This window comes from Tachypleus tridentatus, chromosome 6 (assembly GCF_004210375.1).
Source record: "Tachypleus tridentatus isolate NWPU-2018 chromosome 6, ASM421037v1, whole genome shotgun sequence".
Classification (NCBI taxonomy): Eukaryota; Metazoa; Arthropoda; class Merostomata; order Xiphosura; family Limulidae; genus Tachypleus; species Tachypleus tridentatus.
The window spans coordinates 108318158-108334914 of record NC_134830.1 but is presented as its reverse complement, the minus strand read 5'-3'; the positions used below and the strand labels follow the sequence as shown (position 1 = coordinate 108334914).

At 34.3% G+C, this 16757-nt stretch overlaps 1 protein-coding gene across 16 annotated transcripts in view; it reads right to left on the bottom strand.

The window, feature by feature from the left end:
* Positions 1 to 12903: 12903 nt before the first annotated feature.
* Positions 12904 to 16757, bottom strand: part of LOC143253272 (uncharacterized) — a 71034-nt gene continuing 67180 nt past the window's right edge. For all 16 annotated transcript variants that reach the window (XR_013029477.1, XR_013029479.1, XR_013029476.1 and 13 more), the window contains one exon: positions 12904 to 14196. Coding sequence is in view for 8 of the 16 variants with exons in the window: in XM_076506853.1 (XP_076362968.1) it covers positions 14142 to 14196 (55 nt within the window). In the remaining 8 variants the exon portion in view is untranslated. The remainder of the gene's footprint in view (positions 14197 to 16757) is intronic.

Genomic DNA, 16757 nt, shown 5'->3' with positions numbered 1-16757 from the left:
AAATTCTTTAGCAGGTCTAACAATAATGTGGCTTTTCCAATGATATATTTTGTAACAGAAACAAAGAATTCTCTTGCACTTAGTAAAGGTGCTTTTTGTTGATCAGACTTCAGCATATTCAGTTTTTCTAGTAGGGTCGTCTAATTAAATATCTTCTCATGAAAGCTGATTGTTTTAGTCATTGTAATCTATCTTCAACGGATTCTTTCCTCTTCACTCACTAACATTATCTGGTTTCTGGATAAGTTTCCTAACCAATTCATTCATCTCATCATAGAGCAGATAAATCAGTGTAGCTTTATTTTAAAACTGTTTCAGGAAGTGGTTAAACACAGATATCTTCCGTCCATGGATACTGCTTTGAAAAAGCACTTTGGAGAGTGATATCTTTATAATGAAAGCGCGCATAATATATTTTTTGATTCATTATTTATAACTCATAACGATCTTTAACTAAAACAAATTTTGTAAACTCAAATGAAATAACGCAATAAATCAATTATTAATAGTCGTCAAACATATAAAAAAGGAATCTTTTTTACTAATCAGCTATTCAACTTGGACTTGTATTATATCCAATTAAACAACAGAGTTCTTCCCAGAACACATTTCCTTCCAGTGGTATATCTGCAGACTTATACAGCTAGAGACCAGATTTCAATACTTGGTGGGCAAAGCATAGATAGCCCTTTGTGTAGCTTTGTGCATAATACAAAAACAAACAAAAATGTTTACAGACCCTTGTTGTGTTGTTTTTTAATATAAGTTTTTTAAATTGTACTCTTAACAAAAATATAAATGTAAAGGATCATCGATGTTTTACATGGAAATCGTTGTAAATCAACCGCGATATTCCTAACTGAAAAAAAAAGCAGTTTTCAAGGAGTTCAAAGTAATTTCAATGAAGCTTGGATTAGGAAGTAAAGTAAATTGAATTGTTTCGTACGTCTCGGTTCTAGTCACAATATTAAAAAAATGTGTAACTGAACAACATTTGACAAAGACAAAGTGAATAGAAATAAATGTAGATGTAAGACTTTCGAAACTACTATATTTTACCCTTTTATAACTAAAATCACTGTATCTTTAATTGTTTGTTTTACAATACATGGTTAAAACTTTTCATGCAGGTGTTCTTCATACAGCTGGCGTACCTTATAAACAGCACATAAATGGTCGTAAACTTGTGTTCATCTCTCTCTTTGGATAGTTTGGATACCATAGCCACCATTTCATGGAGTTTGTACTTGTTTGCTTAGGTTGCTCTGTCAGTGGCACCGATTTCCTGAGGTATGAATCATGTCGAAGAGAGGCGGATGATGGTATGAAGTTTGTGGACGTTAGTATCAGTTGGAAATTAATCTTCCTTTTAATATGTAGTGAAATTTGTTGATAGAGAAAGTAATTTCAAATTATGGCATACCACGTTAGGGTTTTAAGGCGACTGAAAATTATGTATATAATTATTCGACTTGTATAGACCTGTTACACTGCACAACAATGTTTTTTAAAGTTTTTGCTGATTGTGACAGGTACCTAGTGGGTATGCACAAATATAGTTTTGGTTTTGCTTCATCACGTAGGAACTCTGAGAAATAGACAGTTAACTGTTTACCGGCAATAACGTATTTAATTGCGTTTATGTTTCTAATACGCTATTAAGTTCAACATAATTAAAAGTGTTTTGCTCCTGATTTTCGTTTGTATACAATGGCCGGTGCATCACGTTGCAGTGTCCAACAGTAGTCAGCAAGCATTGACGGATTCCAGTTGTCCTTATATCGTTTTTCTATTGTAGCAATGTCCTGGTAAAGCCTTTCACCGCGTTCGTCACTAACAACACCCAGATTTGCGGGGAAGAAGTCCAAGTATGAGTGGAGGAAATGAATCTTGAGTGACATGCTGCGCTTCATTGTTTTGTATGCTTTGAGAAGTTTGTTTACCAGCTGAATGTAATGTGGGGCCCTGTAATTGCCAAGAAAATTGTCAACAACGTCTTTGAAGGCTTTACAGGCAATCTTTTCCAGCCAAACTAACAGATCTTCGAACCGCTTGTCATTCATCACATGTCTGATCCGAGGGCCAACAAAAATACCCTCTTTGATCTTGGCCTCAGTTATTCTTGGAAACGTCTGTCTTAAATAACGAAAACTTTCGCCTTCTTTGTTCATTGCTTTCACGAAATTCTTCACAAGTCCCAATTTTATGTGGAAAGGAGGCACAAAATTCTTTGCCGTGTCGACAAGCGGTTCATGCACTACATTTTTCTGTCCTGGAACTAACTTTTAATGGAGTGGTCAGCTCTGTCTAGAATAATGTGACTCTTTGGCACGACTGTCCCAATTACAGATGAAACAACAGTACTTCGTATAGCCGAGCTGCAGTCCCAGTAACAGAGCAACAACTTTCAGATCTCCACAGATATTCCAGTTGTACTTGCTGTACTGGATGTGCTTCAGCAACATTTCCATGTTCTCGTAGGTTTCTTTCATGTGTGCTTCATAGCCAACAGGTATTGAAGGGTGAACGTTGTCATTGTGTAATAGAACAGCTTTGAGGTTTAACATTGATAAATCAATAAAGAGACGCCACTCTTGCGGGTCATGGTCACAACCCAAAGCAGAGAACAATCCTTCGATGTCAACACAGAAACAGAGACTTGACAACTTGTGCAAATAATTTGGTTATATCATCTTGGCGGCTTCGAAAAACAGAAATTTTCGTACCTGGTGAGAGCAAACACAATTCATGCAGTCTCGAACCAAGAATTCGGCTTTTGCTTTTGACAAATCCAAATTTCTGACTGTTTTATGAGATGTGGATTGCCTGAGAAGCACGGTTCAAAATCCGGATCAATGTCACTGCCAGTTCCCTGCATTGCAGTTTCTTCACCTGGTTCGTCTAAGGTCCTTTCCTCTGGTGGTTTCGGAATTGGAAGACTGTCGTCATGTGGCACGGATCTCATTGCTGAAGGCAGATTAGGGTATTCAATTGACTTCTTGTTTTTGGCAGAGAAACCACACACATTAGTCAAAAAAAAATAACAGTCCGTCACATGGTCTTTCTGTTCTTGCCATATCATCGGGACAGCAAACGGCATTGTCTTTCGAGTGCCTCTGAGCCAAGCTCTCAGACAGACAGCACTAGTCGCACAACAAATGTGAGGCGCCCATTCCTGGTCTTGATCACCAATTTTACAGCCGAAGTACAGATGATATGCTTTCTTCACAAGAGCAGTCATTGAGCGTCTCTGATGAACAAGCGTATACTCCCCACAAATATAGCAGAATGTATCGCGGCTGTTACGACATTGACGAGACACATTGGCCAACACCAATCGTCCTGTAAAACGTCTATAACATCTAACTTACTTGTTAATATTCTGAAACAATACGTACACATTATAAGGTCTATATTAATCCAATGAGCAGCATCTGTGTATGCAAGCCACTTTTATAGCCTGCTGAGACAGTGTCAAGCTGGCTCCAAACTGTACAGGCATGCCCGGGCTGCATACTTCCACAAAACAGCTTCCAACCTGGCCTGATTTCATGCCTGGACATGCCCAGACTGCACAATACATTGTTCATAGGTCCCTTACAGAAACGAAAATTTTTGGTACAAATATAAGAAAAAACATGACAAAACTGAAGATTTCGATGAAACGGTAAGTGATGGGCAAATTTGGATGTGATTTTCATGATCAGCAGCCAAACATCTATGAGGAACACCTAACAGTGTTCAAGAAGCAAAAACTTTGTTGTACAGTGTTGTACAGTCCAAGTCAAAATAATGGAAAAAGACCAGTCAACATTACAGTCTTTAAGAATAAGTTATGGTCATTGTTTAAGGTGTGACACGGTGGTGAGAGTGCAGTGCTGCTGATCGGATGGTCAACGTTTCAAGTTCGCAGTACGTTGCTATACTCGTTCCACACTTTCAACTGAGAACATGTTAAAATTGATTGCCTGTCCAGTTTGTTGAATGAAGGTAGTCGTGTAGGCGATGAATACTACTAACTGATTGTACTCACTCTGGTTAGCAATTCTAAATTGGACACAGCTATTTCTGAACCTTGTTGATTCTCACATACTCTTTTACCTAGCTATCGCACGTTTCCATTCAGATTAAAAATACTAAATACCATTTGTATTATTTGTACTCTTACCCTTATAATTCATGCTGTCCGCGAGTCCATAACTCGTTTTTACAACATCGAGTCGCGAATCAAAAACCTTCGGATTCACAACCGAAGTGCGTTAATAAATACGTCACTTACAACCCCATAAATACATATCTGAATTACAGTGAATAAACTATAACAAAGATTTGCTGGTATTCGTTCATGACTTGTAAATTTTATTAATCTTTTTTAGTTGTTCGTTGTTTAACGCAAAGCTACAGAATGCTCTATTTGTGATTTAACCGCCACGGGTATTTAAACCTGTATATTAAGGTAATGAGGGTGGAATTTTTTTTTTTAGAATTTTTCTCATCTAAACTTGTTTAATGAGTGTAACGAGAATACGATGTTCTCTCACTAAGTCTTCACGTCTTAAATAGTAGAATTACATATATACACACTACGGGATATAATAATTGAAACGGTGCATAAAATTGATATCAAATGAAAATAATAAAGAGTCATTTCTGCTGTATTGTATGAAAATTAACAGTCACAAGCGATTGTCTGTTATTCAACCAATCAGACAGTGTCACATGTATGCAATATGGTTATGATCGTTGGGAGACATTACATACTCATACATCAACGGTTATGTTCGAGAAAAATTACCTGGAGGCGTCCATTCTCTCTCCGGCTAGCCGTCACTAACTTAATTGTGAAAATCTAGAGTGAAAGAAACTAGTCAACAACACCCACCTCCAATTAGTGGGCTCTTCTTTTACCAACGAACAGTGGGTTTGAACGTAACATCATAATGTCCGCACGGTAACAAGGATTCAAACTCGCGACTCTCTGATTGCGAGTTAAGCACAATAGGCAAAACGTCATGAAAATAAGCATTCTAAAATACTACAACCAAATAGCACTAACTAGTACTAGGGGTACCTATGGAAGTTTTATGAAACTACAGATAGTATAACAAAACTTTCTAATCAGGAAAACAAACACTAATAGTTTTTATAGGTGTGTAAGGCTGTTACCATATTGCAACTATTAACTGCTCTAATTAATTCTAGTAAACTTGATATTTATTCCAGAGATTCTGTTGTACGTTTAATAATATGAATTGGTTGAATAAAATGATTAAAATATCGTTTTTAGTATATTTTAAGGATCCTCCTAAGGCCCGGCATGGCCAAGCGTGTTAAGGCGTGCGACTCGTAATCTGGCGGTCGCGGGTTCGCATCCCTATCGCGCCAAACATGCTCACCTTTTCAGCCGTGACATGCTTGGCCATGCCGGGCCGAAATTACCGCTGACCCACCCGGAGAAAATTTTTTTATTAATATTACTAGGACCAATAGTGTAATAAATAGTACTAGATATTTCAAACTATCTTACATCAACTATATAGTTTAATTATAAAAGTTTGCTATCCACATGTCTATAGTTCATGAATATATACCATTCAACGGTTGAAGATAAAGACTGTTGACAATCTTTCCCCAATAAATAAATCTTCCACCGATTTAAACACATTCAGGTTTCAAAATAACCATTTTTAGAAACTTCAACCCTCTACAAATGAGAGCACCAAAGGTACAACCTTAATTTCGAATTAGAGCCTTTTTCAGATTAAATGAATAACATATAAAAGCTAAGCACAAGTTAAACAATATCACACTAACTGTAATGTATTACTTCTTTTGTATTTTGTTTACGACTTCAGGTAGTAAAGTTGCAAAGCCTTGTTTGGCAAAAGAAAACAAAAAAAGAGTAGAAAACTCTCGAATATTTAAAGCAAAACCCACAGAAATATAATGTTTTTAATTTGAATATTTGCTGTATTTTTTGTTCTAAATAAAAACACGGAGCATATGTTTTAGTGTCCTCAGTGGTCACTTTTCATATTCTTCAAAACTTGAACGCATGCAGTTCGTTTTTTGTTCAATATATCTAATAAACCATCAATTCATATACGTATATTTAATGTTACTTGTACTTTATAGGAACGATGACTAATCTCGCGTGTTACCCTTTGAATTACCTTCTCTGTCAACCATACTCAGGGTGATGGTCATAATTACGCGCTATTGACCAACACCAAAATTTCCAATACAACAAACTATACGTGGACGTTCCTTTTAAGACCACGATTAAGCATGCCAACCAGTCATTAGCATTCGTCACTTACTCTTAACGTTTAGCGAGATTGGCTTTCAAACGGTGCACACAGCAAAAAGTTAGTGTTCCCAATTGCATATTGTGATGCTGAACCTTGGACCTTCATATCCGCGGTCTGAAAAGTTAATCTCTAGATCATGGTAATCCCTCATTATAAACCAGATAATTTACAATCATATTTGTTATACAATAAAGTAGTGGTATTAAATGGTGTATACAAGGAAAGATAAAATCCAAAATTCTATTTTATACATATTAAAAATAACACAAAAACAACTAAGGGTTAATGGATCTATTGCAAACAGAAATGTTAAGGTCGGTTTCCTAGACCACGGTTTCTATTCAGGACAGGACTTAATCAAATTAAAGCTGTTATTTTTTGATGTACAAACAACGCTTGTCTTGAGTCTTAGTTGTATTTATCAGAAACTGCCAATCGAGAAGTGGATTGCAAACAGCTGATAGTTTTGTGAAACACCATAAAGTTCTGGTTAGTTCTCTTTTCTGAGCGTGGGTGTATCATGAGCTCTTACCCTCGTCCGTTGTTCTGTAAAGTCGAGTAGAATTTTACATAACTGTTTTGGCTCCTTCTGAAGTAATCCTACAGTGAAGTTGCTTAAAATTCGATTGTGTACGTTGTTGTGAAATGTACTTTAACAGAATGTTAGGTTCATGTAGTACACTGTTTACCAATGTTTCTTGAAGTAATTACATGGAGATTGCTGTGTGCTCGTGTAAGATATTATTTCGGTGCTTTAGGCAACTTTAAGAGCACTATGAAAGAATGCTCGTTGTAACTGAAATTTATAGCATTTTTTAATTAAGCACAAAACTACACAATGGTTTATCCGTACTCTTCCCACCATGGGTATCGAAAGCCGGAATCTGGTGTTAAGTCCGCTGTGTCATCGGGGGTCGTTTATAGTGTTACAAGCAGCAGCTATCTATACAAGTTTCTAATAATACTAAAATGATGTGAAAAATCAAAACAGTCCCATAAGTATAGACAACCCATGCTGTGTTTTAGAAATAATATCCGGCTTAAGCATTGTAATATATTTCGAACAAATTCCTATATCACGAGTGAAATAATAAATCACAGGAACGATTTTAGCTAGGGCAGTATTCCGAATTTCATCGTTACACGAGTATAACTTAATCTAATTTTTGCTTCATCTTCCCACTAAAATGTCTTATTATTAAGAGCAAAGGACTATCAAAGCCTTATTTTAGCGTTACAAGTTCTTAACTTACCCGCTCAGCCACATAGTGTTATTTTCTAGAAGTACGTACTTTTTTGAAAGGAGAAGTTAAGTGGATCAGTCAGTAAAATGTAACTGTAATGGATAACCTGTTTAAATACTTCTTTGTTGTAGACGACGTTTCAATATAATGTCGTATACCGAAATCTAAAAATATATGCCAGAGGTCGCTCCAATTAGTTTTTCTTACAGTAAGTGTTTTCTTGTTGACAGCAGGTTTACAAGTTAAGTAGCATTTGGTAACACCTGAAAAACTTTGTTGTTTTGAATTAAGCACAAAGCTACACAATGGGCTATCTGTGCTCTGCCCACCACGGGTATCGAAACCCGGTTTTTAGCGTTGTAAATCCGCAGACATACCGCTGAGCCACTGGGGGGCGACTGAAAAACAAGTAATTAAGATGCAGTAATAAAGTACAACTGCATTATGGGGACATCAACGCAAGGTACAATGTAAGGGGTTTGTTTCTCGGGTGTGGACAAATATCGTTTTCTTATGACGAAAAGAACAAAAGAAAAAGATAAAAAAAAATACGCACATAATTAAATTAGATTCTACTCTCGGTGCCAACTGCAGTGCCACAAAGTTATTATTTACTTTGTACTTGTTTCCACATTATAATTGTGCAAGCGATGTACCTTTCTCGTATTTACGCACGTATGAAATATGTTTATAGTGTATTACATTCTTAAATATTTATATCTTGAGATTACATATACCATATGTTTAGATCATCTATACAAAATAAAAACTTTTAACAAACATTTGTTCCTGTATTTTAATATACGTTTGTTTGTTTTTTTTAATTTTGCACAAAGCTACTCGAGGGCTATCTGTGCTAGCCGTCCCTAATTTAGCAGTGTACTAGAGGGAAGGCAGTTAGTCATCATCACCCACCGTCAACTCTTGGCCTACTCTTTTACCAACGAATAGTGGGACTGATCGTTCATTATAACGCCCCCACGGCTGGGAGGACGAGCATGTTTGGCGCAATGGTAGGGCTGTGATGATTACACGATTAACCGGCTACGGTTCGGTTACTGCTCTCAACCGGTTACGGATTTCATAACCGGTTAATCTAAGATTTTTTTCCAGAGAAAAATAAACGAGGGAAAACAATATGATTATCGACATTTGCGTGTAAATATTCCATTATTTGACCTTGACATTGGTATGTTTGCCTATCGCGATTTTACGAACTGCTTGCCTTTTTGTTTGGTTGAATTTTCGTTGTTGTTGTTGAAAGCCTTTAAGAGTTTTTGTTAACGTTCGGTGCGGCCGTCACGCGCAAATTCCTAGGGCTGTGACGATTACACGATTAACCGGTTACGAGGCAAAGATTAACCGGTTACAAAAAGTCCGTAACCATCGCAGCTCTACGCGACGGGGATGCGAACCCGCGACCCTCAGATTAAGAGTCGCACGCCTTAACACGCTTGGCCATGCCGGGCCCATTTTAATATACATATATATTTGTAACGAATTTAGTTTTGTATCAGCAACTATAATAATACAGTTTTTTTAAATACGTTTTAGTATTCTAATGTTTAATCCCACCAAAAGTGATGATTTGGGTACACAAGAGCTATCTTTCACCGTTCCTAAATTAACACCGAAACACTAGAGCATGGTTTTTAAAACTATGCTCCGTGAAAAAATTTTAGAATGTTAATATTTTTTCCCAAAACTATAAAATCGAATCAGAATACGCTGTACAAAAAAGTAAAATATATCTTTAATATAATACGTTTATCGCGTATTGGGCCTTTTAATATTTTATTTTGCTTAATGCCAGACGATTTTATTTGGCTTAGGGGAAGTTCTCGCGGTGAAAGGGTAAATACAATCTCAATTAACTTCGACAGTGGCGCCATTGGTTGCTACTAGATATTACATCATCGCAAGATCGCATGTGTCATAAGAGATGCAAGATAACCTCGTAATTTTCGTATGAAACATCGATCACTCTAGGTTGTGGTGGCAACTTCTTTTAACAGCCAGATCTGGATTAGCGGCTAAATCTCGAATGAAATGAAACAAAAGAAAACATGATGTCATAGCTAAAACTTGTCCAAATTTGAAACATTGTGATGCAATTAGATGTAGTATCAGTTGTTTCAATTTCAAAGTATTTTTTATATGAAGTATAATTATATACTCTTCAAAAAAAGAAACGCAAAAGGCAAAATATGAGACAAATTGTTAACAAGTTTATTAACGTCAATAACGAGTATGCCCCCCGTAAGCATCAATAACTGCTTGGCATCTCCTGCCCATGGAAGCGATGAGATGACGAATCACATCCTATGGAATGGCTGTCCACTTAGCCTGCAAAGTTGCTGCAAGCTGAGGTAGAGTTTGCAGTTGAGGTTGTCGCCATCGCAGACGTCGGTCCAACTCGTCCCAAAGATGTTCGATGGGGCTTAAATCTTGTGATCTAGAGGGCCAAGGAAGAACGTTGATGTTGTGGTGTCTCAAGAAGACAGTGGTGAGTCGGGCTATGTGAGGACGGGCGTTGTCATGTTGAAAAACGTCGTTGACTTTCATCATGATGGGTTGCACATGGGGCCTAAGAATCTCGTCGACGTATCGTTGAGCCGTAAGATTCCCTCGAATGTGCAAAAGGTCTTTTGAGGCAGTAGACGTCGCAGTGGTGGTCCTATCCCGAAGGTGACGTAACCGGATGTAGCGATCTTGTGTGGGCGTGGTCACACGAAGTCTGCCAGATCGTGGACGGTCACGAGTTAATCCATGTTATTGAGGACGATTCCATAGCCTTGTGATGGTGCTTGGGTGGACATTCACAGCTCTGGCAACATCTGTTCGAGATTCGCCTGCTTCCAAGCGACCAATGTCGTTGTTGCGTTGTGCTTCAGTCAGTCTTGGCGAAACTGTATTGCGTGTCGATGGCTTAACAGAGCTATGGAAACCGAGAACCCGTCACTTTTATATGGATTTTGCACATGTTGCAGTTGCAGAACATGCAGATCTCTCAAACAAATTTATTGGACACGCATGCGTTTTGGCGAAAAATCCGATGTTTTCCTCCGTTTTCAAAGTGGACAACTTTTATTGTCATTTTGGTCTGACATTCAGTACCTTAACACGTGTAACATCACATACTCTGAGCTTGTAACGTTATTACATATATTTCTCTTTAAAATAACAAAAATATCCCTTTTGCGTTTCTTGTTTTGAAGAGTATATTTATGACAATTATGATTTATAATTGTTAGGTTAGGTTAGATTAGCTGTAGTTTAATTAGACAAACTTGATACCAATGAGCTCTATGACGTTATGTTTCATTTTGTTCGAGATTTAGACGCATATCAGATCTGGCTTAATATTTTATTTGGCTTAAAAATTCTATTAAAAATTATAAAAATAATAAGTTACCACTTTCCTTTAGAAAATATATTACTCTAGCGGCCTAGCCTTTTTTCCATAAATCTGTATTTCTGACTTCGTTATGACAACACTGATGACAATGACAGCATGTCATTGTATGATGATAAAACTCAAGTGCTTGAACGAATTTTCATTAAGAAGCTATTTTGTGTCCGTGAAAATACTTTCGAAGTACCAAACATACAAGAATACGTTTTTAAACAAAAAAAAATACTGAATTACTTATATCAGTAATACCTCGGCTACGTGTAAGACTCCTTCTACGCCTAGGCTTAATACGGATTCATCGGCGTTATCATCGTGTGCAAGTACTTCAACGCAGGATGATGCAAGAAGTACCATAAGTTCCGCTACAGGCAAATTCTCTCTGGGCCTAATAATCTAATATTCAACGTTATGGCGGCGAGGTCTGAGAACATTACATTCCTCACTGATTATGTCATTGCAACTGGCAAACAAGGTGTCACTTAGATTGTTTAGAACAATTGAAAATTATACTTTACATTAATGTTAACAACAATTTCTATTTTTTGTCTCTAGTTACTACAATACAATAATAGCCTGAAAATAGGTTACTGGTTTTCTTTATAAACTTGAACTTTTGAGCAAATATATCATCATCTGGCAAACAAATAAATTAATAAGGTAAGGTAAAAACCAAGACATTTGTTATGTCTCAGAATATCTCTTCGTAGCACCGAGGTAGATAAGTCCAAACCAATACATATGGCTATCAAACTCATCAGGCACTACAATAAAGCGAAAATTTGCACGGCACCTCATGGAAAGTCCACACCTAACTCCCTTCACGTGTTGGAACGTGAATCAAAATCGGTCATTTTCCCATTGTAATAACTCAGTTTGAAGTGAGAATCTGCACCAGGCAGTCATCATTTATCATAGTGTGGGATAGACTGACAGCTACAGGAATGCTGGGGATAAACTGAATCATGTTCAAAATTACCCCACTTTGACACATTAGGCAGTAACAGCAGTTTTAGATATTATACGACAATTCACGTTATTTTTTGAAACTAGTAATGAATAAGATACAGGTTCATAGTCAGTTACATAACATCTAAGCCACAGTTAAAAAGACTGATAATTCTATACTGACCGTGTACAGGTAGAAGTTTGTAACAGCATCAAAACCTTTTCTGTAAGACTATATTACGACCTCTTATATAAACATAAAATATTCATTTGTTCCATAAATGTTAAAAAACATTACTAAATACTAAAAAATAAATTGTTTTAATATTTCCTTGCTATAAATAATGATTTAAACATGTTCACTTAAACCTTTCGGAGTAAACTCGGCTGACGGATATTGCAATCTATATATTTAACGCAAAATAGAAAAAATGGTGGGTACCTAAAGGACATGCTTTAATTCGCGGGAATATAAACAGGGATTTTCTAATTTTCACACAAGTGTTATGTCATTTGGTACTTAGGAATTGTCATTTGACTTAGTTTTATTTCGAAAAATGGTAATGTTGTGTTCCACCAAATCAGGTTTCTAAAACACGGTCGCGAATTCAAATCCTTGTCTCACCAAAAATAAAACGAAGGCAAATTTTTGACTCATCATAAACGATTTTAACTCGTCGAGATTACTGTAAATGATAGATACTTTCAACTCAAGTCTTACAAGATCGAACGTTCCTTAAGTTTTAATATCTTCTCCATATACATAAAAAAAGACGAGTGCTGCAGTGTTGAATATTACAGTTATAATGTAATGCTACAGGTTTTCCTTTCACATTTGACGAGATTCTTCGTGCAATTTTTAGCGAGTAAAACGCACTAGTTTGCATTAGCAATAATTAAATTACTATCTACATAATTTGTGAAATACATGATAAGCTTTAATAAAATGTGTAAACATAATGAAAAAACAACAACATGCAAACTGTCGAAAATCAAAGAAATTTACTTAAACATTTTTTGGATAAACGTATATATTGGTTTGTGTGTGTGTATTCGTTTATTATATCAAATATTTTTGGCATACAAATATAAAACACGTTTCTGGATTTTAATATAACCAAATGGCAGGCCATGTCACTCCCACATACCAATTTTTTACATCACTGGTAAAATACTGATCAGTAACGAAGTAATGGATTTTGATGTACATTAACTTCTGTTCACTAAGAAGCTAGTCTTTTACAAAGATTTTCCCTAACAGGATTATAAAAATATGATCCTTTAAAAATTTTAAATCCGATTTTTTCTCCCATCCTTGAAAATCTACACCTACACATTTTATTCAAACGCTTTGGTCCCTCCTATTGTATAAGCTACAGATTGTCTCATGCTACAAGTATGTAAATACAGAAGAGTAAAATTCAAATAACTTTTATTTAAATTTTGTAATTAAAGGCAAAAATGATTTGAGATACACGTAGGTTAAACCAATTTAAGAATACTGAGTAAAAAATCAACTTTATACATTACATTCTGTATCTTAAATCACAAGTTAAAAACATTCTCATATAATCATGACAGTAAAAAACACGTGGTCAAACAATGATAAAACTATCATTTTGGACCCTAATTAATACAGATCAACTTGTCAAAAAAATTTAATTTTATCACATTTTGATGTCATTTACCAACAATTTATGTTACCTATACAATATAAAGTTACTAGTCTCACATTTAGCAGAGACCTGAGTGTAAAGATGATAGATGTGTTTAAGAAAACATTTAAGACATTTATCATAATTATATATATTAACAACACTATATATTCTGCTAAATATTACACTAAAGTCAAATTACCAAACCTAAAAAAAATATAGTCGATAAATTCTACACTCTCAAACAATTGATATAACTGGTGAAAAGTTAAAGCTTTTTTACATATTAAGTTTCTCTCTGTTAGAAGTGTTATTGTCCTTTTCTAAATAAAAAAAAAAACTGCCACTTTCAAAGTTTAAGTTAAAAAGGGTGACTTTATACATCTATATTTCACTTTATTAAAAAAACAGTAAACAATTTGCCTGGCATCAAATATGTCTATGATTTAAATAAACTGTTACTTGAACAAATTTTAGTAATTTTTTAATGATAAAAGTAAAATATTACTAACATTTAACAATATTCCAAGAAGTAAAACCAATTTCCTCACAATATTGAAAAATAAACTCTTCACTGCACAAAAATGTAGTCCCTTTTTGTTTTTTCTTCCATGATAAACTTCATTCTGGAATGAAAATTGGGAAAAAAAAATTCTAATTTTATTGGCCATAAACCAATTTTTCTAAAACATAAATCAGGATTAGGAATAATTGAAACCAATTATTTTTAATCTTTGTTTCTTTTTTTTACACTTTTTCATTATATTGTCAGAAACAACTTTTTATGTAAACAATAAAGCATAAAACATAACCTAACTGTAAATTTGTTCAGCTAGCTTTGTCAACTTGTAATGTAAGGCATTGTATTGCTAACCAATTTAAGACAAGATCAATAGTTAGATGCTACTACCAAATAATTACATAAATTTATATTCAAAAAGGTGAAAAATGCCATACATTCTCTATCTTTATTATCCAACCTCTAAGTCAAGAAGATCGACTTCTGGGGATCAGATACCTTATTAAGTGGTGCAACTTTATAAAATTTAAGAATAAGAAAAAGTATTCTAGTTAAGGACCCAAACATTTAAGGTAGCACTACTGAGCCTTAAAACTGGGCAAGTTTATATACTGAGGAAACACAGTTAAACACTTCTTTAACCTTTAAGTTAAGCACAAAACAAAAGTATGATTTTGAAATCTTTGAAATTACACTTTTAAGTCTTAAATGTTACATGCATAACAAATGTGATAGAGATAAAGAAATATATAAAACTGTTTTAACACCATAACTTTATTTAGGAATGATAAAACTGTGAAAACTGATACACATGCTCTTTGTGAACATTCCCAATGCTTGAATTAAAAACCTTTGCAAATATTCTGCAATATTAATCACCTACAGGCAACTAATTTCAATTAATTCTTTTACAACATGTCAGGGGTCAAAGGCCATGTCATCGTGTTTGTTAACTTGTACTCAAAGTTTTATTGAACTACTATTTTATGAATTTATGTCAATAAGCTTGGAATCAAATTACAGATTATGATTCAAAATTTAATATTATATACAAATTAATTTCTAAATATAAAAGTAAACACTGAAAGAACACATTTAAATATAGATTTTAGTAAGTCGTGGTATGTTGAATGCAGCACTGTTTAAAACTGGAAGTTTGTGATGTCAAAATACTAATTCTATAATGTTGTACAAATTAGAAACTTAAATTACTAATAGTGACAAGGTGGAATATAAAATAAGAACCTTTAATCTTTTTATTTTGCTGATATAGCTTGTGTACTAAATCAAACAACTCTTTCCATTTTTTTGAAACACTGTCCCTTATTTAATTAAGAGTTTAGACTGTCCACAGAGTAGTTTTCCCCAACATTTTAATCTTTGAAAAAACTTCCATATTCTTTTAATTCAAGATTTCAACAAAATAGGTCGTGTCTTTAATCTTAGTTAATAAGCTAAATAAATTATACTTCAATTCTGTAGTATAAGTGTAGTCATTTATGATTTTTTGGTTATTCAACTGTATATACAAAACAAAATTTTATTTAATATCCTTCACATGCGAAATTTTAGAAGGCTTAGAAACCTATGTTCAGCAACAACCGAGTACAAAAGTCATAGTGAGAAGAGATGATAATTGTTTGCTTTACATTTATTGTTCTATATTTTAAAAAAATAAGGTTAATAATTTATTTTTAAACAGTAATAATCTATATACAAATATAATGTTCATATACAGCATTATGAGACTTAAGCTACTTAGACTACACATTAGTATTTTAGTGTTATAATATATAGTCATTCTGGAACAAAAAAAGCATAATTTATATTTCCTAATTTTTATGATAGTTATGAGAGTAGTTAAGTGAAAAACCCCATGTAGATAATAACAAAATATAAAGTCTTTCTGAAAACAAATATATATAGGAGGTTTTAGATTATGTAAATAATATTCGAGATTTTTGGGACAAAGAATAGTTTTTTCTAAATTATGACATGAAATCACACTGCACCCAGACTAGTAACAGAACAGACTCTTATTTTCACAAACAAATCTTTAGTAAAAATATTTCATTAAACAATTTGATTTTTTGTGTGCAAAATACTTGTAATCTTTACTAAAATTGTACCAAATTTTGTGAAGTTACACATCCTGTATCAAAAGTTATAATGGAATACTTAATGTGTGCAAGTGTGTAGATAAACTTGTGTATATTATACTGGGCCTGTTGTGAAAGGGTTAAAGCAATTAACTAGTGTTAATTGTGAAGTTTATCACACTAATAAACTGGTAACTCTAGTGAAAACTGTGTTTTGAGAAAACAGTTGTTAAAGCCAATATCAGCAAGAAACTCAGCACATTTGTTGATATTACAGTCTTCTATAGCTTGAAATTTTTAAAATTATTTATCAGTTATCTTATTTGAGTCCAATTACCACTAATTAAAATTAATTGACCATAGCTTGTTAACACTGTAGAAAATTTGCAGTGTTTAATTCAAGCTACTAGGATGTTCACATAGAGTATGTGTATTAATGTTCATGTATTTCTATCATTCCTAAGTAAAGTTACAATGTTAAAACAGTTTGTTCTGCATTTGTTTATCTCTGCTGCATTAATTATGTATATAACATATATGACTGAAAGTGTACTTTTAGAGATTTAGA